The following is a 27,868-nucleotide window of genomic DNA, read 5'->3' as shown; positions in this document are numbered from 1 at the left end:
CCTTACCTCTTGTCTTGCACAAAATTAACTCAAAGCAAAAACTTAAGATCTAAAACTAGTAGAGAAAAACATACAGAAAATATTTCAAGATCTAGGCATAGACAATAAATACAACACCATAGCTTGGAAAATAAGAGCAAGAACTGATAAAGAAGACGTGACATTTAAAAGTTTGTGTGCATTTAGAAGAATGAAAGTAGGTCTGTAGCTATCACTCTGCACAAAACTCAATTCCAAATGGATCAAGAACCTCAACATAAAACCAGACACCCTGAATCTGATGGAAGAAAAAGTGGGAAACAGTATTGAACTCATTGTCACAGGAAAGGTCTTTCTGAACAGGACACCAATAGTACAAGCACTAAGATCAACAATTAATAAATGGGACCTCATGAAGCTGAAAGCTTCTGTACATTAAAGGACATCATTTGAGCAAAGAAGCAGCCTAAAAATGGGGGAAAATATTTACCAATTATATATATATAAAAAAAACAAATAATTAGTATTAAGAGTATCAAAGAACTTAACTGAAGCCAGGTAGTAGTGGTACATGCCCCTAATCCCAGCACTCAGGAGGCAAAAGCAGGCAGATCTCTTGAATTCAAAGTAGCCTGGTCTAAGAGAAGTTCTAGGACAGCCAGGGATACACAGAGAAACCCTATCTTGAAAAAAAAATTATATATATACTGAACATCAAGAAAACAAATACCCCAATTCAAAAAATGGGGTATATAAGTAAACACAGAGTTCTCAAAAGGTAAACTACAAGTGGCTGAGAAAAACTTTTGAAAAATGTTCAACATCTTCAGCCATCAAGAAAATGCAAATTAAAACTACCTAGAGATTTCATCTTACCCCAGTCAGAATGACTAAGATTAATAAACAAATGACAGCATACGCTAGTAAAGATACAAGGAAAGGAGAACACTTACTCATTGCTGGTGAGAGTATAAACTCATACTGCCTCTATAGAAAACAAATATTGAGGTTCTCAAAAAGGTAAAAATAGATCTACTACAAGATCCAGCTATATCACTCCTGGGTAAAAGATTCTCTATCTTACTATAGAGACACTTGCTCATCCATGTTCACTGCTGCTCTATTCATAATAGCCAGAAATTGAAAACAGCCTAGACACCCATCAACTGATGAATGGATAATGGAAATGTAGCACATTTACACAATAGAGCTGTTAAGAAAAATGAAATTTTCAGGTAAATGGATGGAGCTAGAAACAATCATCCTGAGTAAGTTAACCCAGACCCAGAAAAACAAACACTGCATGTTTTCTCTTACGCGTGTTAGCTTTCAGTCTTAGATACTTGTGCTTCAATTAGAATATCTACACAGGCTAGGTATGTGGTGAGGGACTAGCAGGAAGGAGGGGATTTTTGAAAAGGGGGAGACAGAATATAGTGTTAGAGATAGAGTGGAAACTTAAATAGGAGTATTAAATGGGGGGCAAGGAAAGGCTGGGTAAAGGGGGGACTATGAGAAGGGTCAACTAACAAATACAGGCCTTTTGAAAAGCCACATGAAAACTTATGAAGCTTCCGTGTGTGTGTGTGTGTGTGTGTGTGTGTGTGTGTGTGTGTGTGTGTGTGTGTGTAATTTAAATGGAGTTACAATATAATGAGGAAGACAATGTCCCAACTAGGCATCATACACTAAGTAAAGCCTCCAGTACTAGGATGGGTTACATATTCTTGAGTCACTGGCCGAGGGTTTCCAGAGCTTCCACCCCAGAACATCGCATGCCAAAGCTACTGGTTACCAAAACTTGATGGCACAATTCTATTGCTGAAGAGACCACATACTATGTCATTGGAGAAATCGAGCCATGTCCAACAAAAAGCTTTACTCCTGCTGACTAACATTCATAGTGATGTTACTATATACATTACCAGATAAGAAATCCTCAACCTCACACACCACAAACCCTGTGAGATATGAGAATGCAGGTAGGTACCTGCAAGACAGAGTATTGCAACAGTGGCACAAAGGGTATGGTAATAACCAATCACTTTTTAATTGGATATAAGGCCCATTCCATGAGATAGAACCCATTCCTGACTTAATAATGAGGCCTAGACCTTCGATGAGGTAGACCATTGTCCATAGGGGAAAACCTACTACTATTACTCTGATAAAGGAACACTGCAATAAAATAACTCCTAATGAACTATTGCTACACCCATGTGCATTGTTCAGCCTTCATTAGAGAGGCTTTTTCTTATAGTAGATGGTAATTAACACAGGGACCAGAGAATAAGAAACACCAGAAAGTTGGGCTCTAAATGGGCCATCTTTATCAAACTCCTCCCCCCATCAAGTCTCAGGAGAAGAGGAGGCAGAAAGATTGTAAGAGCCAAAAGTGGTGGATGACTCCAAGGAAACTGTGTTCTCCAGATACAACGGGGCTGATGCATGTTGTGGAACAGAATATTTGTTTAACTATGTAAAGATGTGCTACTGTTTCACCTTACATGCCTAAAGCACCTGCTTGGTCTAATAAAAAGCTGAACAGCCAATAGCTAAGGAGAGAAGGGTTGGATAGACTGGTGGGCAGAGAGAAAGGGGAGCCAGACAGCCAGACACGGAAGAAGCAGGAAAGCAGGATGGACAATATGTAGATGAGATAAACAAGCCTTGGGGCAGCACATAGATTAATAGAAATGGGTTATTTAAATTTAAAAAAAAGCTAGCTAGAAACAAGCCTAAGCTAAGGCTGATCATGTCTCCATGTCATGATTTGGGGGCTGACAGTAAAAGAAAGCCTGCTACAGATGCACACATGAACTCACAGAGACTGTGACAGCATGCTTAGGACCTGCACAATATCAAGCCATACAAAATCCCAGCATGAAGAAATGAAGTGAGCACAAAGTTCCACCCATAGTCAAGATGCTATCTGCAGTTTATATCCCTTAAAAGAAGGAAAAATCAGTTTTCTCCAATGGAGTAACACTAGGTACACTGCAAGGCAGTCTTCATCTTGAGGAGCAGTTAACCAACACAAACTTAGCTCCATGGTTTTTTTTTTACATGCTTTTTTGTGTGGTTGGTTGGTTGGTTGGTTGGATTTGATTTGGTTGGGAGTTTCTTTCTTTTTGGTTGTTGTTTGAGAGAGGAAAACAACATGAAGCTGGATGGTAGAAATAAGGAATATCTGGGAGGAGTTAAGAGAGGGAAGAGAATATGATCAGAATATATTGTATGAAATTTTTAAAACTAAAAAAATTGCTTAATCTTATGCACAGCAACAGAAATAACTGAGTAAAAAGTAAAAAGACTACAGAATGGGATAAAATCTCTGCCAGCTATACATCTGGCAACAGTTTAATATGCAGAATATACAAAGAACTCAACTCAGAAAATTAAATAGCAAAAGAACAAATAATCAAATCAGTAAACAGGCAAGTGAGTTGAACTTATACTTCTCACCAGAAATACAAAAGGCCAATAAATATGTGGAAAAATGTTCATATCTTTGGCAGAAAAGGAAACAGAAATAAAAATTAGATTGATGCCAGTTAGAATGCCTATTATCAAGACAAATATTACATATTGAAAAGAACGGGGGAGTGAAAGGGAGGAACCATTTACATTATTGGTAGGAATGTAAGTTAGTCCAGACACTATTGAAATGTGATATACCAATATAATGGAATAATGTTCTCCCACAAAAAGAAATGAACCATTAATACACCTCCCAAATAGCTGAAATTTGACAAAAATATACCAAATGAAAAAAGCCAGACAACAAGGGTCATATATTGTGTGGTTGTATTTATTTCAACTATCCAGAATAGAAAAATCAAAGAGATAGAAAATAGACGAATGTTTGTCAAAGTAGATGAAGGATATGCAAGAAATAATTGCTTTGTGAACAAGGCATTTATTTCAAGGTGATTTAAATGTCATACAATTAGCTAATATGAGCGCTGTACAATAGTGTTGATGTATTCAAATCAACAGACTGCACTGTGAGGTTTATGTGTTAGGACTATTTGTGTGTCTCTGTTGGATTCCATAGAGCTGAAGTTGTGGGCGGTTGAAAGCTGCCTAAAGTGGGCACTAAGGGTCAAACTCATGGCCTCTCTGCAGGGGCAGCAAGGGATCTTAAACACTGAGCCATCTCCTAGCATCTGAATTATACATTATGCATTTTAAATGGTTAAAATGATTAACTTTTTTGCAGAAGAAAAGCTCAATAGATATAGATTTTCCAAAATATAAAGCCAGCTAGGAATTCAACTCAATAGAGAAATGAATGTATCTTAAAATGTACATCATGAAACATTGTAATGACTCCTTCTTGTTTTCCTTTTTCTTAACACCAACCCTGAAATTGATTCCCTAAGAATATCAATAAAAAATTAACTTCTGACCTCCATCATAAATTCACATCACCAGGCATAGGAACACATGCCTATAATCTCAGCAATTGGGAGATTGAGGCAGGAGGATGGTGAACTTGAGTCTAACCTATACTACAAATCAAGACCTTATTTCAAAAAAAGAGGCCTCAATAAATACATGGTTTTTAATTTTATCATTTTTAATTATATGTTTGCATGTGGGTATGTGCACGTGAGTGTTCATGCTTGCAGGGGCCAGAGGCATCAGAATCCCCTGGAGCTGGAGGCACAGGCAGTTGTGAACCACCGGTTGTAGGTGCTGGGAATCAAACTCAGGTTTGCTGAAAGAGCACTATTAATGACTGAGCCATCTCTCCAACCCAATAAATATATGTTTTAAAATAATCAAGATTATTCTTTGGGAAAAAATAGTTGTTCCTGTCAAAGACTGGCTCCAGGATGAGACACTGGCCAGCTCAAGACATAAACTTCAAGGATACCAATTCCCCATCAGAGTGATGTACTGTTTGTATAGAACTTAGATTACCTTCCCATGTGTTTTGTATTATTTCTCTTGTTGCTGCTAGGTACTGAACTCAATCTTCACACATGCTAATCACACAGTCTACCAAAGAGTGGCCATCTCACTTCCTCCCACATTTTTTTAATCCTCTCTAGGTTATATCTACCTAAAGCAACGAAAATGCTATAGAATTGCACTATAGTTGTTATCTGCGCTGTTTGAGAAGAAAGCAAGTCTCCATATGTTTAATTAGCACAGGCATATTTCTTTTCCAAGATCTGAGAAGTGGTGGCTAGAAAAATAGTGCGGTTAGTAAAGTGTCTGTTCTACACGCACAGGGGCCTGATTCCAGATCACCAACCACACCTACAAGCTAGGATTGGTGGTTCACATAAAAGAAACAAAGTGCTAAAGAGGCCCACAGAAATCCACAAAGATACCCCCACAAAAGACTGCTGGCAATGGTCGAGAGACAGCCGGGACTGACCTACTCTGGTGATGGGATGGCCAAACACCCTAATAGTTGGGCCAGAAACCCCATCCAAGGACTGAGGAATCTGGATGCAGACATCCACAGCTAGGCCCCGGGTGGAGTGCCAGGAGTCTAATTAGCGAGAAAGAGGAGGGTTTATATGAGCGAGAATTGTTGAGACCAAGGTTGGATAAAGCACAGGGACAAATAGCCAAATGAATGGAAACACATGAACTATGAACCAAAGGCTGAGGGGCCCCCAACTGGATCAGGCCCTCTGAAGAGGTGAGATGGTTGATTGGCTTGATCTGTTTGGGAGGCATCTAGGTAGTGGTACTGGGTCCTGTGCTCATTGCATGAGTTGGCTGTTTGAAACCTGGAGCTTATGCAGGGACGGTTGGCTCAATCTGGGAGGAGGGGACTGGACCTGCCTGGACTGAGTCTACCAGGTCGATCTCAGTCCTCAGGGGAGGCTTTGCCCTGGAAGAGGTGGAAATGGGGGGTGGGCTGGGGGGAAGGGGAAGGGGGCAGGAAGGGGGAGAACAAGGGAATCTGTGGCTGTTATGTAGAACTGAATGGTATTGTAAAAAAATAAAAATAAAAAATAACAATGGGGATGATAGGTCAGCCAGTTCCCTGGAGTTCATTGGCCAGGCAGGCTAGCTGAATCAATGAGCTCCAGGCTGAGTGAGAGACCCTGTTTCAAAGAATAAGGTGGACAGAGACTGAGGAAGACACTTGACACCAACCTCTATCCTCCACATACATGCATATACATATGTCCACATGACACATGTACACACACACACACACACACACACACACACACACACACACACTGTACTTAGTTAAAACTACAGGTGCAAAACTGCCAAGTATCAAGAACCAACTGTGTACATGCTTCTCCCTCTTTTAAATTAAAAACTATGTTATTAGTGTATGTGCACATGTACACATGTGTGTGTTTGCCTGGTGAGGGGGAGCAGTAGTGGAGGTCAGAGGACAACTTCTGGGATTCAGTTCTCTCCTTCCATCCAGGCTTTGGAGATAAGCTCAGGTCATCAGGCTTGAGCAGCAAGTGCCAACTCGCTGGCCCTGCATGTGCTTTTAAATAAAAGTGATTATTTTTCTTATTTAATACCAGCATCAGTCCCAAGTGGGATTAAAAAATAGTAGATAGACAATTGCTTTATACAATATGGTTTTAGATTTTGAAAAGTTTAATGGAATGTGTCAAGTTTAGGAATTAGCAAATATCATTAAAATATTTTAAAAATGTAGAAATATGTTCATGGAAACAAATTATTTACTATATTAGAAGTAATATTTAAATTCATTTCGTCAACTTACAGTTAGTTTTATTCTATAATAACTGATACTCTTAAGCCGTGTGTTAAAGGCAGTAAATAAAGCTATACCACACAGTCTTCAAAAACACGAGAAAATACCTGTGTGGCACTCTGTGGCCTAAGGACAGGTATGGCTACTTCTCTGAGAGCTTCAAGGCCCTCTTGACACCCAATCATTCTCATCCAGAACTTCCAAAAAAAGATAACTATCCCTAATTATCAATAGCCTTCTGAAAATTTTTACTTCAAGCTTGAAAAGTAACTGACAAGTTAAACACCACTGCGTTAATTGCCAAAGCCATAAATCAAAATAGTTATCTACGGCATCTGAAGTAGGAGGCATCAGACCAGTGCTGCAGACATTCTTCTTTTGTGTGACAAAAAGAAAAAAAACTGAAGAACTGTGTGACTACAGTTGTCCTGTTACCTTTAGTCTTGTTATATTCAAATAGACACTTTCCATTTTCATAAGGACAGGATCTAATATTTGCACTTTACATTGACAATGTCTTTCCCTGGAATCCACATCAATTGGACAAGTTAGGCTCTACCTAACATTGCTCTTCCATCTGGAGAGCTGAACAATTAGATTTCAAAGTCAATTCTAACTATATAAGGGGCATGCTATACATATGACATTTCCATCCTAAGACACAGCAGATACAAATAATATCTAAGACACACTTTGCTGAAAATCTAAATTTCAGATCTGAAGCACACACCTACTTGGTGTGAATATTAAACTACACTACAGGCTAAACTCTCTGGGGAAAGAAAGAGACCACGGTTTAAAGAATCCTAAATGAAAATAGAACTCAGACTACTAGATTTTTCCAGAATATTTTTAGTGATTTAAAAATGTCATTTTCAAAACTCCAAAGAATACAGTAAGTGTTAAAATGTATTAAAATATTAGCTCATTATTTTTTTTTTTGTTTTGTTTTTGTTTTTTGTTATTGTCTTTGTTGTTTTTGAGGCAGGGTTTCTCTGTGTAGCACTGGCTGTCCTGGCACTCTCGCTGTAGACCAGGCTGGCCTGAAACTCACAGAGATCCACCTGCCTCTATCTCCTGAGTGCTAACCACCCCTGGCTAGTTCGCTATTATTTCATTTCTTTAAAAGTATTAGTTATATGAGGGAACAAATATGGGGCCTGTATGGGTCTGAGCTATGTCCGCTGCATGGCTGAGTAGCTTGGTGTTCTTGTGGGACTCCCAACAATGGGAATGGGGAGTATCTCTGACTCTTTTGCCTGCTCTTGGGAACCTTTTCCTCCTAGTAGGTTGCCATGTCCAGCCATGATATGAGGGTTTGTGCCTAATCCTATTGTATCTTGTTAGGCTATGTTTGGATATCCCTGGAAGGCCTGCCTTTTTTGTTTTTGTTGTTGTTGTTTTTAAGGAAAATAGAAGGAGGTTAGGATGTAATATATGAGAGAAGAATTTATTAATTTTTAGGGTTTTAAAATTCTTGTTAGTCATTCATTACTTCCATATATCTTAAAAGTATTAGATATCTGCATTTCCAATATATTGTCAGTTAGATAATAACACAAATATGTAAATAATATTACTTTTCAATAATGAGGGGCTGCCAAGATGACTTGGTGGACAAAAGCACTTGTCACCAAGCCTGATGACCCAAGTTTAATCCTCAGAAACCAAATAGTGGAAAGAAAGAAAGAAAGGAAGAAAGAAAGAAAGAACTTCCACAAGTTGCTTTCTAGCCTCCATAAGTGTACCATGTGAGTGTGTGTGCATACACACACACACACACACACACACACACACACACACACACACAGTACATGAATAAACAAATAAGTGTAAAAAATTCTTGATTAAATAGCTAACAACTTTTACTAATGTAACACATTTGTGCTGCTAATTACTACATATTAAGCCATAGTTTATAATATAAAAGCAATCAGTTTTGAAAATAATAGGTTGTTAAATGGATTTTTCATTTTAAGAATACGTTCCTATAAGTAAGAAATTTCCATTTGAATAACTTATTACCTGGCAAAGGTACACAACTACTGCCAATATATCCCATCTCTCCATGAGTACACATATGAACAGTTGTTTGACAACAGTCCAGTCTTTGGTCAGGTGAGAATGGTGGTGGCCTTTGGACCACTCAATAAAGACCACAAGTAACTGCAGTGCATTTAGACCAGTTTGGAGAAAACGTAATTTTCATAGTTTTACCAAGTACCTAAAATGAGTTCTAGAAAACAAATGACAACATAGTACATAGTCATTTCCAAAGTATGTTTTTGCTAATTTATTTTAAAAGATGGTCAAAAATAATTAAACTACTTTTCACTTAATAAAATAATGACCAGAATAATCAGAGCAGAAATTGAATGATTTTAAAAATTTGTAATACCTTATGAAGCATGTTTTCTACTGTTCTCATGTGATTAGCAACACATTCTTTGTCTCTAGAAAAAAGAGAGAAAATATTAAGTGTGAGTATAACCCAAGTCTTCTTACACTTGTTTCCATTCTAGTCACTATTCCCAGCTGTCTTCGATCTCCCTTTAAAAGCATAGCACTTGATGCTGGGGAGGTGGCCTGCTGAATGAAGTGCTTGCTGGCAAATGGGACAGGGTCCAGATCCCCAGCGCACAATGGGAAGCCATGGCAGCCAGGCTATAACCCCAGTCTTCACAAGGCAGACACAGTCTCCCAGAGCAAATTGGTTAGCATGACTAGAGGAAACTGGTGAGCTCCAAGCTCTATGAGAGACCTTGTTTCAACAAATAGAGTCGGGGCCAATCACAAAAGAGATTCAATGTCAACTTATGGCCGTCATACGCACCACACACACACACACACACACACACACACACACACACACACACACACACACACACACCAAACACATGTGAAAAAAGTGTAAAACATAACCATAACCACTGATACATTTACACTTAATTCTTATGCTCACTTGTCCTAAACTGCGGGAAAGAAATCATAAGTTAAAAGAATGGAAAAGATAAAGAAACCATGATTACATTATTCATTATTCACAATTTAAAATTTTCTGAAAAAATAAGACATTCTTTAAATCATATTGGTAGCAAAATACTGTAAGTGGTGATGCTGTGTAAAACACCACCACCTAGCCAGGCAGCGGCGGCACACGCCTTTAATCCCAGCACTTGGGAGGCAGAGGCAGACAGATCTCTGTGAGTTCAAGGCCAGGCTGGTCTACAGAGCGAGATCCAGGACAGGCACCAAAACTACACAGAGAAACCCTGTCTCAAAAAAACAAAAATAATCATAATACTATGGCCTATCTTCACAGTCCCTTCATGCAGCCACAGTGAAATTCAACCCTCTGTGACCGACAAGACTCGTGCAGTTACAAGTTCACTTCTCAGCCTGTGGATTTAATTCAGCTTTCATCATGAAATCAAACTCTGAGTGAAAATGCTAAAGACTAGATTTTAATAGCAATGTAGAAATGGGAAATGTAAATGATATAATGACATCCCAGGTTTTAATCAGTCTCCTTTAGTTGTATAAGATCCCGTGCCCATGGAAACAAGCCTTAGACACCTGAATCCTGAGTTAAGCGCAGCACTGTAAAAACACAACAGAAATCCAGAGGTTTTACAACCCTGTTTCCACACACCTAAGAACCCCAGTGTACTGTGAGACTCGGGGTTAACTGCCTAGTCTTTCTTCACTCAATGCGAGGAGACAGAGAAGATGGCAAAAAATCTAAGTTAGCCAAACTTATATTTTTAGAAATAAAAGCTATATACATTTAATATGGAGCTGCAATGTTATATAACTGCACAATTAAAAAAAAAACTATTGGTGGTTATCCAAGCAAGCCAATATTTGTACTTTGGAATTCATTGTCTCATCTTGTATAGGTGATGTCATCAACCCAGAAGCAATAGTGACTGCTATTCTAAGTCTGCAGATGCCTACTCCATGATTTACAGGCTTATCCCTGCAGTTTATAGAGTATAGTAACAATTCACAGTTTGTATCTATCAGGAGTCTGTCTCAAAAACTTTTAATTAATGTTTTTTCATTTTCATGAATTAAAAACTCCAAACAGAACAGTGAATCAATTAGAATCACGTTTCTTTAATTCTTTTCATTATGCTGTTGAACAATAGCCTGTCTTAAATTAGTTCATAAACCTTGTTATAGGGAACAATAAAAAGCTTAAGAGAATTGTTGAACTTCAAAGTATATGTATGTCCACTTGTTACATGGTAATGGGATAAAGCATTCTCTACATTTACACAGCTGTCCACATTGAAATGGTATTTTTCTATTAAATATACTATAGCATATACATATATAAGCTTAAATGGATTCCCATGATCAACCTGTTTTAGCTGCATTTTAAGGCTACGATACACATGTTGATTGTATATCAACATCTCCTCATGTAAATATTACTTGTAATATCAGTAGACTCTACAAAGCAAAATCAGGGGTGGAGTCAGTGGAGCAGAAGGTGATAAAGAATAAATAATAGAAGCAAATAACATAATTATGTGAAACTTTTAAATAAACAATCTTACATTCCACATTAATGAAAATGTGGTTGCAAACGTGTAATACCAACACTGAGCACCAGATATGCATAATTTGAGGCTATATAACAGAAGCTTATGCTTTCTGAGGCTTCTCTATAAAATATACACTTAGTGTGTTAAGAGTTTTCTTTTTGAGGGTATATCAGAGAATTTCAAAGACAGACAGCTGCACTTTTGTTTTCTAGCACTGTATTATCCAGGGCTAAAACCCAGAGCATGAAAGTAAGAATTGATCTTTTGTCTGTTTTAAGTGATCTCCCCACGGTCCAGATGCTCACTTGGCTGCCATGCGGAGGGCACTCTCGGCATCATGGATGTTCTCCTCCAGTCGACGCTTGTCCTGCTCCAGCTGGGTAAGATGTCTATTGAGCTGACGTAGAGATTGATCTTTCCTTCTCAGCTCCATCTTTGCCTCGGAGAGACTCTGCGAGCAGACAGAAAACAGAGCTACTTGTCAGTCCTGATAATTAACTTCAATTTATGCCATAGGCTATTAGACAGAGAAGAACACAGCCTGACTGAGAAGGAGAGCTGGGTCATTACACAGCAAGGTTTAACAAATTTTCTGCAAAATTTTTACATACCTGCTAATTAGAAATGAGAACTACACAGTTCTGAGGAATATTTGGCTACAAAATGCAACTCTATTGTGCAAAGTAAAACAAACAAATGGTATTATTACTAAAAATTTCTTATTACAGAAATCTGAAGCCATAAGTGCTTGCTTTTAATGATGAAAATAAAGGATTGATGGGACAAAGCACATGATGGTTAGATTCTATTTAACTCTTGACATAACTAAGAGCTTCTAGATGCCCTCAGGAGTGTATGGGTGAAGGAAGGGAACCAGAAGTAATGGTGGGCTCATGTTTTTATAACTATGTCTGTGGCAGATTGTTCTACACATTTCAGTAGGCAAATGGGACTCAGAAGTAATTTTTATTTGCTTCCTAACAAATAACTTCCACATCAAGGACAACTACATAAGTATGATCAGCATGTTCTAACTAATGAGACGCTCAATACTGGTGCTCATAATGATTTAGCATTTACAAATGTTTCCTAATCACAGAAATTACAAACTGGATTCGCGGTTCTTTAAACATCAACTTAGCACAGGAATTCCAGCATGCAATTGCACAGCTTTTTTTAAAGGGTTAAGGGAGAAAGTATTAGAATCAGAAACAATTTTAAGGAATATTTTCTAGACCACATTTAAAATTCTAGGTTGTAAAATGGTATAGGAATCAAATGATCCCCTGATCATCAAAAATCTGTTCATCCTTTGCCTTCTAAAATTTCTAAAATAAGCTTATTGAACAGATTTTACAATTAAGTTTGTTGACCAGTCAGCCAAACAACTGACTGCACACGCTTCTGCTTTATTCCTTTTGCTAGTTTAGCCACACATGAATATCCACAGCTGTGTTTCACAATTCCCACGAAGAAGCGATACATTCAGTTTCATGTCTGAAACTCTCTTCTTAATGTAGTCACAAAGATATTATAAATCTAAGCCACTTATGTGAGCTAAAGCAATTCACCCCAAATGACAAGAAATTTAAAGCAATCCAGTCAAATCAGGTGTTTAAAAATGCAGCAAGCTTTTAAATTCAGTAATTCACTTTCAGTCAATCAATAACTACACATACAAGCATCAAAACTAAGTAAAAAGCAACAATGGTTATGTATTAGATACTTAAATTTATTTTTAAACTTTAATATTAATGGGCCTTTAAGAACACCCCAAAGTTGAACAATGGGTGCTGCATGATAGTTACATAGAAGTTCCAGCGGGCTACTGTGCAGGAAGGTGACCATAAGTAAAAACAATATAGCATATATTTTTAAAAGCTAAAAAATGAGTTGAATATTTTTCCCTACAAAGAAATGATAAGTACTTGGAAGTCAGATGTGTTTGATCTGATTTAAGCATTATATAATGTATACATGTATTGAAACATTATCTATTACTATAGAAGCTGTGTCTTTATTTTTGATGTTAAAAAATTAATTTATCATAAAAATTTGAAAAAGAATGCTTTGCCAAGGAAATATTCAAACAATGTTTAAAGACAACAAAGAACAGATTTTTTTAAAAACCATTCCAATTCTAGTAATTTTGTTAAGATACTTAAAGGCATTGAACTATCAAGAGATTCTTTGTTTAAAAAAAAAAGCTATTTGGTTTAAACTTAGTATTTCTGATCTATCCCAAACAATTAAAAAAGGCCACTTTTCTACTGCCAATTAGCATAAAGCTCTAACTCTTCTTCCAAAGGAAATGATAAATGTGTGCTACTCCATTAAAACTGTCTTGCTCAGTAAGTCCTAAGACTGGAGTGCCCACTTGTGAAGGGGCTGTCCAGGCTTTAACATACTGTTTCCAGCCTGGCTTGTCCAATCTGAGCTCATCCGTTTGCTTCATTTTCAAACACAATGGTCTGTTCAGCAATCTATGTTATACACTGACAGAAGACAGAACCCAGCATCAGTGTTTTATATACCAACTGTCTCTGGCTGTGCTTTCCAGTTCATCTCTTAAGAGCTATGATAGGCCATCAGAGCCCTCTAAAGCTTATATCATCACAGGAGTATAGAAAAGAAACACAAAGTTACAGAGATCCTTGAATGTGAAAATAAAAACACAAAAGTTTTTTTTTTTAATAGAACACTGTTGTTTTACTTTTAGGCATAGAGTTCTTGTTTTAAAGAGTTGGAGGACCTAACCAAGGAATCTATAAATATCAATGGGCCCTAAAGTTCATGCAAATGTGTGTAAAAGACAAAATTATAAAAAGTGGGTCAAAAATGTCTTCTTAACATTAACCTTTCTGATCAAAAATTGTGATCCTTTTAAAAATTCTGAGGTTCAGTTAAAGAAAACGAATTTTATATATACCATATACTTGCATATAAACCTATCTCACATGTGAAATGCACACCCTACTTGTGAATTTTTAAGTTGTGCTTTTCTCTTCTCTGGTTCAGATTCCCTAATTAAAACCCACAATAAATTTTATGGACTCTAATATTTCCAGCTGAATGACTGGAACCAAGAGGGTGTGCCTCTGGGCAGCAAGGCAACAGTGATAAGCAGCAGGTTAGCCACTAATTTCTCAACCAGGGTAGATTGTGAAAGTGTGATGTTCTGATATCCAAGAAACTGTTCAGGAGAGAATAGGATAAATCAAGTTTAATAACTCTGCTCCTAATTGTTCCCCCAATGCTCAACTCTAATTACTTGGAGAACTCTCCTGACTGTCACCTGATATTAAGTTGTTGGAGGCTGAGCCTGGAACAGCGAGATAATCAATAAACATTTAGTGGGGAAAAGAATGAAGATCCTGTTAAGCAGTGGGAACCTGCAGCACCCAAAGCCCTTCTGCTCATGAGAAAACCTATGGGACAGCCAGAGTGATTGCAAAGCAATAATCCAAAGCGCTGTTTTTAGGCCTTGAGGCCTTTAGGCAACAGTGCATTGGAGGAAAAAAGGTTAACACGGTCACCCTAATTACAGCCCACTTTCACATACTTCATATATAAGCGAAGACAAGCCAATTAGGTAGAAAGGAAGATAAGGGAAGTTTTATTTGTATACTAATTAAACCCCTGATGAAATTAAAGGAAAAACATACAGCTCTGTAATTGTGTCTGAGAAAGGTCACTCCGGGTTCAGTTATCAGAACGGCACAGCCTTGAGATACTTCACTTAATCCACAATACAGCCCTCATTTTGTACTCAGGTCTTAATATTTACAAAAAAAGAGAAGGAAAGAAAGAAAAGAAAAGAAAACTCAAAGCCTGATACTGAACTTATCTTTAAATGGTGTTGTGAACAATTTGAGCTGTTAGAAAGCTAATGCTACATATTATAATAAGAGTCTTTTAAAGGGTAAAAATATTCCACTGACCCAAGAACTCATGTGTCAATACTTTCAAAAATTTTACTTTTCATTTTAAATCCATAAATGCTTGAAAGCAAATTTTTAAAATTATATCCCATCTACTATATATCTTTATGGTATTTCTTTTCAGTTCCTACTCACCTTCATGTATACCTCTCATGATCCAGGAGAAGAAAAGCAAATGCTTCTAGTAAACTACTATTGCAAAAAGGTATTTACACCTGACTAGTTCCATAAATTAGTCATGAAAAATGATTTACTAGGAATAAGAGCTAGCAAAGCACAGGATGGACACAAAGAAAACAGATACTACAGAAGATTTGGGCATAAATATATGGCTGGGATATTAAACACCTCACACATTTTTAAAAAATTTTACTTATGGTTTCTGAAGTTTCTGTAATAAACATATTACTACTGAATAAGAACACAAATTATTTTAAGCCATTCATAATTTTGTATTTCTAAATCTTTAAATGTTTGTTAATGCTAATAATTTCTTTAATTATTACTATAAATTGAAATTATATAGTTTTGCGCTAATAACACATTTTGTGTAGTGAAAACAGATATACTGAGACATAATTCACCTGTCACTCAATTAATTTTTGTATAGTTTATGAGGGTTTGGTATGTTCACGGAGATTTGCAGCCATCACCCATGTAAGTTATTTTTATATGCTTTCTTTGAAGAAAATCTTTTTAAAAATGGTGCTTTAAATATAATATGTCTAATTATTTCAGCAAACTCTAATTTAAAGATACACAAAATATATAAGGTTTATAATTTTGGTAAGTGATTTTAAAACTTAAAAATTTAGCAGGGCAGTAGTGTCACACGCCTTTAATTCTAGCACTCAGGAGACACTGGCAGATAAGATCTTTTTCAAGGCCAGCCTGGTCTACAGAGTGAGTTCCAGGACAGCCAGTGTTACACAAAGAAACCCTGTCTCAAAACAACAAAAGATTTCATAAAATGAATTCCGTGAATCAGAGTATTTGATTAATAGTTGTACAACACAAAAGTTAGTTATCTATATACTGTATACATTTCTCTAAATAATATTTCTGCATGCTGAGGGACTCCCCTACAGTTTTTTCTCATGGGGGTACAGTCCTGTGCTTTAGATCATTAGGCCACTAGGAAAACTAAGCCCCAGGAGGTACAGCTCTTATAGATTTTCTTTCATCTAATGGGGACTATCTTTGGATCCACATTCCTCCAGACTAAAAGCTAATGGCTATTCAATATGGTAGAAAAAGTTAGTCATTCAAAGTGAAAACAAGAAAAAAAGCTTTAAACTATGTTTCTGAGGTCAAGGGGAAATGTAACAATTTTAAAAACTAAGTTTGCAGTGCTGAGACTCGGCTCAGTAGCCCTTCTTGCACGGGTTATGGTTGGATCCCCAGCACTGCAAACAGCAATTTCGATAAGAGCAATTACAATAATACACTTACTGCTACCCAACTGTGACTTCTGAACAAACATTCCTGGCTAGCAGTAAACTAGGCGAAACCTTTCAAAACTAGAAAAGGAAATAATATCATCTTCAGCCAGTTAGAGTATGACAACTACAAAATTGTATTAATCAAGAATTAATTGGAGTGGCTACTGCAAGCTCACAGAAGGGTCACTGTGTACATGATATAACCATCAAGTCCACTGCAGGGCAAACAGGAGCAAAGCTAACACTCACTATAGTCTACAATTAAGTCAACGATCTGTGAGCTGAGCAATTAGTAATTTATAACAAATACACAAGTGCCAAGCACTGGACTCTGTCCCCACAAGACTCACCTACCCCAGCATCTTCTCTGTGGACAGCCCTCTCACGCAGTATCACCAGACCCCATAGGCACAAGCACCACCATGCCAGTTGGAAGAACAGATTCCAGCAGCCAGCCAGCAGCAACCCCTATAGGCACAAGCACCACCTACACCAGCTGGAAAAAGAGACCCACTCTGCCACCCAACCACACCTGCCCTAGCATCCTCCCCGTGAACAGCCCTCTCCAGTAACATCAGCAGACCCTATAGGCACAAGCACCACCTACACCAGTTAGAAGAACACAAGGGTAAATGCCAGGGTAAGAATACATTCAATAACATAAAGAGCAATATGGCACCACCAAAACCCAGTGGTCTTACAACAGCAAGACCTGAACATCCAATGCAGATGAAACAGAAGAAAACGACCTTAAAAATAACTTTATGAAGATGACAGAGGCCCTTAAAGAAGAAATGAAAAATTCCCTTAAAGAAATTGAGGAAAAGACAAAGAAAAAAATTAGAAGAAATCAACAAATCCCTTAAAGAAAACCAAGAAAAAAAAAACAATCAAACAGGTGAAGGAAACAGTTCAAGACTTGAAAATTGATATAGAGGCAATAAAGAAAACACAAACTGAGGGAATTCTGGAAATGGACAATCTGGGTAAGAGAACAGGAACTACAGATGCAAGCATCTCAAGTAGAATACAAGAGATGGAAGAGAGAATCTCAGGTGTTGAAGATACGATAGAGGAAATAGATTCATCAGTCAAATAAAATATTAAATACAAAAGATTCTTAACACAAAACATCAAGGAAATCTGGGACACTGTGAAAAGACCAAACCTAAGAATAATAGAAATAGAAGATAGAGAAGAATTCCAGCTCAAAGGCACAGAAAATATATTCAACAAAATCATAGAATAAAACTTTCCCAACCTAAAGAAGAACATGGCTATGAAAGTACAAGAAGCTTACAGAACACCAAATAGACTGGACCAGAAAAAGTTCACTTGCCACATAATAATCAAAACATTTAACATACAGAATAAAGAAAGAATATTAAGAGCTGCAAAGGGAAAGGGCCAAGTAACATATAAAGGCAGACCTATTAAAATTATACCCAACTTCTCAATGGAGACTCTGAAAGCCAGAAGGTCCTGGACAGACATTTTGCAGACACTAAGAGACCACGGATGCCAGTCCAGATTACTATACCCAGTAAAACTTTCAATCACCATAGATGGAGAAAACAAGATATTCCATGACAAAACCAAATGTAAGCAATATCTATCTACAAATCCAGCCCTACAGAAAGTACCAGAAAGAAAACTACAACCCAAGGAAGTTAGCTGCATCCACAAAAACACAGGCAATAGATAATCACTCATACCAGCAAAACCCAAAAAAGAGAAACACACACTACCAACAATAACAAAAAAACCAAAAAACAATAGGAATTAACCATCACTGGTCATTAATATTCCTTAATATCAATGGACTCAAAAGACACAGGCTAACAGAATGGATATGAAAACAGGATCCATCCTTCTGCTGCATACAAAAAAACACACACATAACTTTTTTTTTTAATTATCAGTTGCAAGGCATATGGCAGGCTTCTTGTTATGTCTTACCATGTGTTCCGTGGCTTATCAGTCTGCTGGCATGTTGTTCCTTGAGCAGCAGGCTGGCATCTCCCCTGCCTCTGCCTTCTTCTTCCTGTCTATCTGCTTGAATTTCCTCCTGCCTCTACACTGCCTTGCCATAGACCAATGCAACTTTATCAACGAATTAGAGCAACACATATTCACAGCATAAAGAAAAACATCCCACAGAACTTCTCCTTTCTAGTCAAAAAGGAAGGTTTTTAACTTTAACAAAGTAAAATTACATATAGTAGAACAGTTATCACGCAAGAATTACAGTAACAATATCTAGTCTATTTATATTTTTTCAAAATTAAAAAAAAATATCCTACCATCTACCCTATATTTGTGAGTCTAAAGTTTCATATCTATCTTTTATCATAACCAAGGAAAATTATAACTATCTAGTTTTCAACTACATCAAAGACCACAGAAGGTTATAATATTACCTAAGTACACAGGAAGTGTGCTGTAAAGCAACTTCCAAAAATTTAGAATGACAGAGACAGCTGTCTGCCTGGACAGTTACCCAAAGTTCCTCTACAATGTTAGGGCATCCATCTTCAGCCTATAGGTCTAGAGTTTGTTTGTTTGTTTGTTTGTTTGTTTGTTTGTTTGTTTCACACATCATTTTCAAAGACAGGAATTATCTCAGAGCAAAGGGTTGCAAAAATATTTTTCAATGCTGTGGGACGGTCTGTATGTCAAATTGCTCTGATTGGTCAATAAATAAAACACTGATTGGCCAGTGGCCAGGCAGGAAGTAGGTGGGACAAGGAGAGAGAATTCTGGGAAGCGGAAGGCTGAGGCGGAGAGACACTGCAGCCGCCGCCATGACCGGCAGCATGTGAAGACGCCGGTAAGCCACCAGCCACGTGGCAAGGTATAGATTTATGGAAATGGTTAATTTAAGATAAAAGAACAGTTAGCAAGAAGCCTGCCACGGCCATACAGTTTGTAAGCAATATAAGTCTCTGTGTTTACTTGGTTGGGTCTGAGCGGCTATGGGACTGGCGGGTGACAAAGATTTGTCCTGACTGTGGGCAAAGCAGGAAAACTCTAGCTACAAATCAAATGGTCCTAAGAAGCAAGCTGGTGTAGCTATTCTAATATCTAACAAAATAGAATTCAAACTAAAATGAATCAAAAGAGATGGAGAAGGGCATTTCATATTCATCACAGAAAAAATCCAACATGAAGTCTCAATTCTGAACATCTATGCCCCAAATACAAGAGCACTCACATTTGTAAAAGAAACATTACTAAAGCTTAAATCACACATCAAACACCACACATTAATAGTGGAAGACTTCAACACCCCACTTTCACCAATGGATAGGTCTACCAGACAGAAACTTAACAGAGAAATAAGGGAATTAACAGATGTTATGACTCAAATGGACTTAACAGACATCTGCAGAACATTTCACCCAAACACAAAAGAATATACCTTCTCAGCACCTCATGGAACCTTCTCTAAAACTGACCACATACTGGGTCACAAAGCAAACCTCAACAGATACAAAAAATTGGAGTAACTCCCTGTATCTGATCAGATCACCATGGGTTAAAATTAGAATTGAAAAACAACACAACTCAGAAAGCCTACACGCTCATGGAAACTGAACAGCTCTCAAATGAATCACCACTGGATCAAGGAAGAAATAAGAAAGAAATTAAAGACTTCCTAGATTTCAATGAAAATGAATGAACAACAAACCCAAACTTACGAGACACTACGAAAGCAGTGCTAAGAGGAAAGTTCATAGCACCAAATGCCTACATAAAGAATTTGGAGAAAGCTCACACTAGCAACTTATCAGCACATCTGAAATCTCTAGAACAAAAAGAGCAAACTCACCCAGGAGGAGTAGACAGCAGGAAATAATCAATCTCAGGGCTGAAATCAACAAAATAGAAACAAAGAGAACAATACAAAGAATCAATGAAACAAAGAGTTGGTTCTTTGAGAAAATCAACAAGATAGACAAGCCCTTATCCAACTAACCAAAAAGGCAGAGAGAGAGCATCCAAATTAACAACATTAGAAAGGAAAAGGTGGACATAAAAGACACCACAGAAACCCAGACAATCATTAGGTCATGCTTCAAAAGCCTGTACTCCACAAAATTGGAAAATCTAAAAGAAATGAACAATTTTCTTGATAGGTGCCACATACCAAAATTAAATCAAGACCAGATAAACAATTTTTTTAATATTTTTATTTTATAATTAAGTTATTTTCACATATCAGCCATGGATTCCCCCATCCTCCCTCCTCCCACCCCAGCCCTCCCCCCCAATCCACCCCCCCATTCCCACATCCTTCCAAGGCAAGGTCTCCCCTGGGGAGTCAGCCCAGCCTGGTAGGCTCAGCCAAGGTAGGTCCAGTCCCCTCTTCCCTATACCAAGGCTGAGCAAAGTGTCACAGCATAGGCCCCGGGCTCCAAAAAGCCAGCCCATGCACCAAGGACAGGTCCTGGCTCCACTGACTGGGGGCCTCCCAAACAGTTCAAGCTAATCAACTCTCTCACTTATCCAGAGGGCCTGATCCAGTTCCATGGAGGCTCCTCAGCTATTGGTTCATAGTTCATGCATTTCCACTAGTTTGGCTATTTGTCCCTGTGCTTTTTCCAACCATGGTCTCAATATCTCTCGCTCATACAATCCCTCCTCTCTCTTACCGATTGTACTACCTGAGCTCCACCTGGGGCTCAGCCATGGATCTCTGCATCTGCTTCCATCAGACACTGGATGAGAGTTCTATCATGACAGCCAGGATGTTTGGCCATCTGATCACCAGAGCAAGTCGGCTCAGGCACTCTCTTGACCATTGCCAGTAGTCTACAGTGGAGGTATCTTTGTGGATTTCTGGGGACCTCTCTAGCACTCTGCTTCTTCTTCCTGTTCCTCTGGGGTCTTCATTTATCATGGTATCTCCCTCCCCGTTCTCCCACTCTGCTCCTGATCCACCTGGGACCTCCCACTCCTCTAAGCTCTCTTTCCCACTACCCTTGCCCTCCATTACCCCACCCCCACCCCCAGTTTGTTCATGTAGATCTCATCCATTTCTCTATCGTTGGGCAATCCCTGTGTCTTTCTTAAGGTCCTCTTTACTAGGTAGCCTCCCTGGAGTTGTGAGTTGCAGTCTAGTTATCCTTTGCTTTACATCTAGTATCCACTTATGAGTGAGTACATACCATGTTTGTCTTTCTGAGTCTGGGTTACCTCACTCAGGATGATTTTTCTAGTTGTATCCATTTGCCTGCAAACCTCATGATGTCATTGTTTTTATCTGCTGAGTAGTACTCCATTGTGTATATGTACCACATTTTATTTATCCATTCTTCAGCTGAAGGGCATCTAGGTTGTTTCCAGGTTCTGGCTATTAAAATAATGCTGCTATGAACATAGTTGAGCATGTGTCCCTGTGGTATGATTGAGCATTCCTTGGGTATATGCCCAAGAGTGGTATAGCTGGGTCTTAAGGGAAGTTGATTCCCAATCTTCTAAGAAAGCACCATATTGATTTCCAAAGTGACAGTAGTCTTGAACAAATTGGCACTGGAGATCACTTCCTAAATATAATACCAGTAGCACAGACACTGAGAGAAACAGTTAATAAATGGGACCTCTTGAAACTGAGAAGCTTTTGTAGGGCAAAGGACATGATCAATGAGATAAAAACGACAGCCTACAGAATGGGAAAAGATCTTCACCAATCCCACATCTAACAGAGGGTTGATCTACAAAATATATAAAGAACTCAAGAAACTAGACATCAAAATACTGAACAATCCAATTAAAAAATGGGCTATAGAACTAAACAGAATTCTCAACAGAAGAAGCTCAAATGGCTGAAAGACATTTAAGGAATTGCTCAACATCCTTAGTTATCAGGGAAATGCAAATCAAACAGACTCTGAGACACCATCTTATACCTGTCAGAATGGCTAAGATCAAAAACACTGAAGACAGCTTATGCTGCAGAAAACAATTTAAACAGACCTATAACCCTCAAGGAAACAAAAAGAGTCATTAAAAGTCTCCCAACCAAAAAAAGCCCAGAGACAGATGGTTTCAGCACAGAATTCTACCAGAATTTCAAAGATAAGTTAATACCAATACTCCTCAACTTGTTCCACAAAATAGAAACAGAAGGAATATTGCCAAATTCTTTTTATGAGGCTACTGTCACCCTAACACCCATACCACACAAAGATGTAACAAAGAAAAGAATTACAGACCAGTCTCCTTCATGAACATTTATACAAAAATTCTCAATAAAATACTGGCAAACCAAATACAAGAACAAATAAAAAAAATCATTCACCATGATCAAGTAAGTTTCATCCCAGAGATGCAGGGATGGTTCAACATATGAAACATATGTCAATGTAATCTACCATATAAACAAACTGAATGAAAAAAAAACACATGATCATCTCATTAGATGCTGAAAAAGCCATTGACAAAATCTATGGTGATTTTTTTATTTGTGCTGAAATGTGATTTCATTTGTATGTTAATAAAGTTGCCTAGGAATCAGAGCTAACAGCAAGGCATTAAGCAGAAGTCTGGCAGTGGTAGCACACACCCTTAATCCAATCACATGGCAGGCAGAGTCTGTGTGTTCAAGGACACAGCCAGCTTGGTGACACACACCTTTAATCTCAGTACCAACCATAAAGACCTAGAGGTCTGTATAGACAGGCAGTGATGAGGAAGCCATGTGGTTGGGTTTACAGCCAATGAGAAGGCAAAATAGAAAGGCAATAAAAAAGGCAGGACACAGGAAGAAGGTCTCTTTCTCAGGGAAAGGACGACAGCGACAGTGAGGGGTAAGAAGGTGGTCTTAGCCCTTGGCTGCTGCTCAATTTCTGGGCTTTTAACTCTGCATTTGGCTCTGTGTTTCTCATTTAATAAGACTGTTTAGAATTACATCCACAAAAATCCAACACTCCTTCATGATAAAAGTCTTAGAGAGATCAGGGATACAAGGAACATACCTAAACATAGTAAAAGCAATATACAGCAAGCCGACAGCCAACATCAAATTAAATAGAGAGAAACTCAAAGTGATTCCACTAAAATCAGGAACAAGATAAGGCTGCCCACTCTCCCCATATCGATTCAATATAGTACTTGAAGTTCTAGCTACAGCAATAAGACAACAAATGGAAATCAATGGGATACAAATTGGAAAGGAAGAAGTCAAACTTTGGCTATTTGCAGATGATATGATTATATACATAAGTGATCACAAAAATCCTATCAGGGAACTCCTATAGCTTATAAACACCTTCAGTGATGTGGCGGGATACAAGATTAACTCAAAAAAATCAGCAGTCCTCCTACATACAAATGATAAGCAGGCTAGGAAAGAAATCAGGGAAACATCATCCTTTACAATAGCTACAAACAATATAAAATATCCTGGGGTAACTCTAACCAAACAAGTGAAGGACCTGTATGAGAAGAACTTTAAGTCTTTGAAGAAAGAAACTGAAGAAAATAACAGAAAATGGAAAGATCTTCTATGCTCATGGATAGATAGGATTAACATAGCAAAAATGGCAATCTTACCAAAAGCAATCTACAGGTTCAATGCAATCCCCATCAAAATCCAAAAACATTATGCTCAAACTGGACAACAAGGGATATAGTTACCTTTCCTAGAATTTGACATTTAACCTAAACTTTTTCTTTTCAGAATAAAGATACCTTTGCCCATATCCAGCAGGAAGCAATTTTAAGAATACGACACCCACATTCCCAAAAAGGTGGTGTGGGGCGGGTAGTTTTTTGGTCTTTTAATGGGTTTTGAGTCTGGGATAATTTTCATTGTTTAGGGGCGTTGGTTACAAGTTGTTGTTAAGGGTTAGGAAAAGGAGATTAGATTTAAGGTTATTGTGTAAAAAAAAAAAAAGAAAGAAAAAAAAGACAATTACTAGTTTTAAATACTTTACATTGGATTAGGTTGTTTTATATTGTATACAAATTATATATATTGAGATTGATATTATTAGAAAATGCCATACATATATTTCTAATCTTGTTCAAGATATTGTACTTGTGCCATTCATTTAACAATGTAATGCAATTTGCTGATCCTTGAATGTTATTACCAACTATTAGGATATAAAGAAATGAAAGTTAGCAGTTAGACATTACAATCGAACTTGTAGTAATATTAGGTATGTTTTCAAGATTGAGCAGATCTATTTTAGATAGACAGGTCATCTTCAAACCCTTCATAGAGCTACAGAATATGGCATTTAAAATGTTTTAATAACTTAGAAATTTTTTCTTTTTGTTATGACTATGATTGGCAGTACCAATCTACTTCAGAGAAAATATGGGCATTGAAGAAACTGCAAATGGAGTTAACTTTCATCGTGGTAAAAGTTAGCCACTGGACAAAGTATCCTCGAATCAACTGCTGACAAACAGGACAGACAGGACACAAAACAAAGGACTACTGATTCTTGCCAAGACAAGTGTGGTTGTGGCTTTATCAAAAGGCATCTTCTGAGGCCAGGACAATATGGCACCATCCCTGAAGTGGCCTTTGCAATCCGGAAAAGGTACTGTGCCCTTTTCTTCAAAGGCAGCTGAACAGACAGTGGGCTGATGGCTTCTGATGTGCAGTGGAACAGCAGCTGAAACAGTTATTCTTGAAGAGTAACTAAGCTCACGCCTCTCAATAGTAGACTGGCATTTAATAGAGGGATGTGAAGAAGAATGGGATGCCAAGATGAAGCCACACATACACAGCCAAGAATAATGGACAGCTGAATTCAAAAAACATCAACAATTTCCAGAATTTAAATCCTGAATCATGACATGACACTAGTGGAATTCAGGCGTTTCTGGTACATGGACTACTCTCACCAAATGTGAGGTCCAACTGTTGACCTTGTGTACACCCTAGTTCACAAATGAGTCTGTCAGATACGCTAAGCCTATAGGCTGAAGATGATGCCCCAACACTGCAGAGAAACCTCAGGTGACTGTCCAGGCAGCTGGCTGTTTCTGTCAACTCACACTTTTTTTTTTGGAAGCTGCTTGCATGTATTTCCTGTTTTTATTTTTGTTAGGTAATATTATTTCTTTCTTGGGTCTCTGAGGGAGTTGAAGATTAGTTAGTTATGTTGAAGATTAGATAGTTATAGTTATAGTTTTCCTTATTAAATATTTCAGAAAAGAAACTCACTAGGGTATAAGTGTATAAATTTGAAAGACATTGTAAGACAGTTCTGTTAGTAATATAAGTTAGGACAGAAAAAGAATCAGGTACATTTTGGACTTACCAAAATAGGATAGATAATGGAATTATTTTCTCTGAATTTGTCAAATGCAAATTGACTAGACATTGTTTAGGTATTTATAGCTTGTATATATGGTATATAGTTATTGTACTTTTGTATATAGTTTTTCTCATATTAGTTATAACTTTTTTCCTTTTTTCTTTTTATTAAAATAGAAAAGGGGAAATATGGTGATATTTTATTTGTATTGAAGTGTGATTTTATTTGTATGTTAATAAATAAAGTTGCCTGGGGGTCAGAGCTAATAGCAAGCCATAGCAGAAGCTTGGTAGTGGTGGCACACACCTTTAATCTCAGCACTTGGGAGGCAGAGCTAGGCGGATCTCTGTGTGTTCAAGGATACAGCCAGCATGGAGACACACGCCTTTAATCTCAATACCAACCATAGAAGACCTGGAGGTCTGTACAGACAGGCAGTGACGAGGAGGTCATGTGGTTGGGTTTACAACCAATGAGAAGGCAGAACAGAAAGTCAATAAAAGGACAGACACACAGGAAGTAGGCCTCTTGCTGAGGGGGAGGACAGTAGCGGCAGTGAAGGGTAAGAAAGGGTTTTTAGCTCTTAGCTATTGCTCTGACCTCTTAGACTTTTAACTCTGAAAAAAAAAATCCCAATACAATTCTTCACAGACCTCAAAAGAACAATACTCAACTTCATATGGAAAAAACAAAAAAATACAGGATAGCTAAAATAATCCAGTACAATAAAGAAACTTCTGGAGGTATCACCATCCCTGACTTCAAGCTCTACTACAGAGCTATAGTAATAAACACAAGCTTGATATTGTCATAAAAACAGACACATTGATCAGTGAAACTGAATTGAAGACCCTGACATAAATCCACACACCTTTGAATACCTGATTTTTGACAAAGAAGCCAAAACTGTACAATGGAAAAAAGAAAGCATTTTCAACAAATGGTGCTGGCATAACTGGATGGCAGCATGTAGAATAATGCAAATAGATCCATATCTATGCCCATACAAAAAACTCAAGTCCAATGGATCAAAGACCTCAACATGAATCGAGTTACACTGAACCTGAGAGAAGAGAAAGTGGGAAGTCATCTTGAACACATTGGCACAAGAAACTACTTCCTGAATATAACACCAGTAGCACAGACACTGAGGTTGAAAATTAATAAATGGGACCTCCTGAAACTGAAAAAGTTATGTAAAGCAAAGCATACTGTCAATAAGGCAAAATGGCAACCTACAGAATGAGAAAAGATCTTCACCAACCCCACTCTGACATGGGGCTGATCTACAAAATATATAAAGAACTCAAGAATCTAAACATCAAAATATCAAATAGTCCAGGTTAAAAAACGAGGTACAGATCTGTTATAGATTATTTTAAGATGTATTACATTTGTTTATGCTGTGGAATTCTTTAATGATGCAAAGATGTTTTGCATTCTTTTATGTTGCACTTGTTTAACTCTGTGAAGCTGTGTTACTGTTCCTGTCTAAACCACCTGATGATCTAATAAAGAGTTGAATGGCCAATAGCAAGGCAGGCAGAAAGAATAAACAGAAGGAGAAATCTGGGCGGAAAAGAAGAAAGAGCAAGAGAACAAGGAGCGGAGGATGCTAGGAGCCAACCACCCAGCCATACAACCAGCCACAGGGTAAGAAGTAGAGAGAGGAATACAGAAATAAGGAAAGGTAAAAGCCCAGAGGTAAAAGGTATATGTGTTAATTTAAAAATAAGAAAAGCTGGCAAGAAACAAGCCAAGCTAAGGTCAGGCATTTACAATTAAGAATAAGCCTTCATGTGTGATTTATTTGGGAGCTGGGTGGCAGGCCTTCCAAAAGAGCAAAAGCAACCAACAACAAAAACAACCAACACCACAGGTCAAAACAGAATTCTCAACAGAAGAATCTCAAATGGCTGAATACATTTAAAGAATTGTTCAACATCCTTAGTCA

At 37.7% G+C, this 27,868-nt stretch overlaps 1 protein-coding gene across 16 annotated transcripts in view; it reads right to left on the bottom strand.

Annotated features, from left to right (window-relative positions):
- Nucleotides 1-27,868, bottom strand: part of Ccdc171 (coiled-coil domain containing 171) — a 342,210-nt gene that overhangs the window by 125,612 nt on the left and 188,730 nt on the right. For all 16 annotated transcript variants that reach the window (XM_015994935.3, XM_015994936.3, XM_076564450.1 and 13 more), the window contains 2 exons: nucleotides 11,556-11,701; nucleotides 9,096-9,150 (listed from right to left, as the gene is read on the bottom strand). In XM_015994935.3, the coding sequence (XP_015850421.2) occupies nucleotides 9,096-9,150; nucleotides 11,556-11,701 (201 nt within the window). The remainder of the gene's footprint in view (nucleotides 1-9,095; nucleotides 9,151-11,555; nucleotides 11,702-27,868) is intronic.

This window comes from Peromyscus maniculatus, chromosome 2 (genome assembly GCF_049852395.1).
Source record: "Peromyscus maniculatus bairdii isolate BWxNUB_F1_BW_parent chromosome 2, HU_Pman_BW_mat_3.1, whole genome shotgun sequence".
In the NCBI taxonomy this organism is placed as follows: domain Eukaryota; kingdom Metazoa; phylum Chordata; class Mammalia; order Rodentia; family Cricetidae; genus Peromyscus; species Peromyscus maniculatus.
Note: the sequence above shows the minus strand (reverse complement) of the source record. Positions and strands in the feature narration are given on the sequence as shown.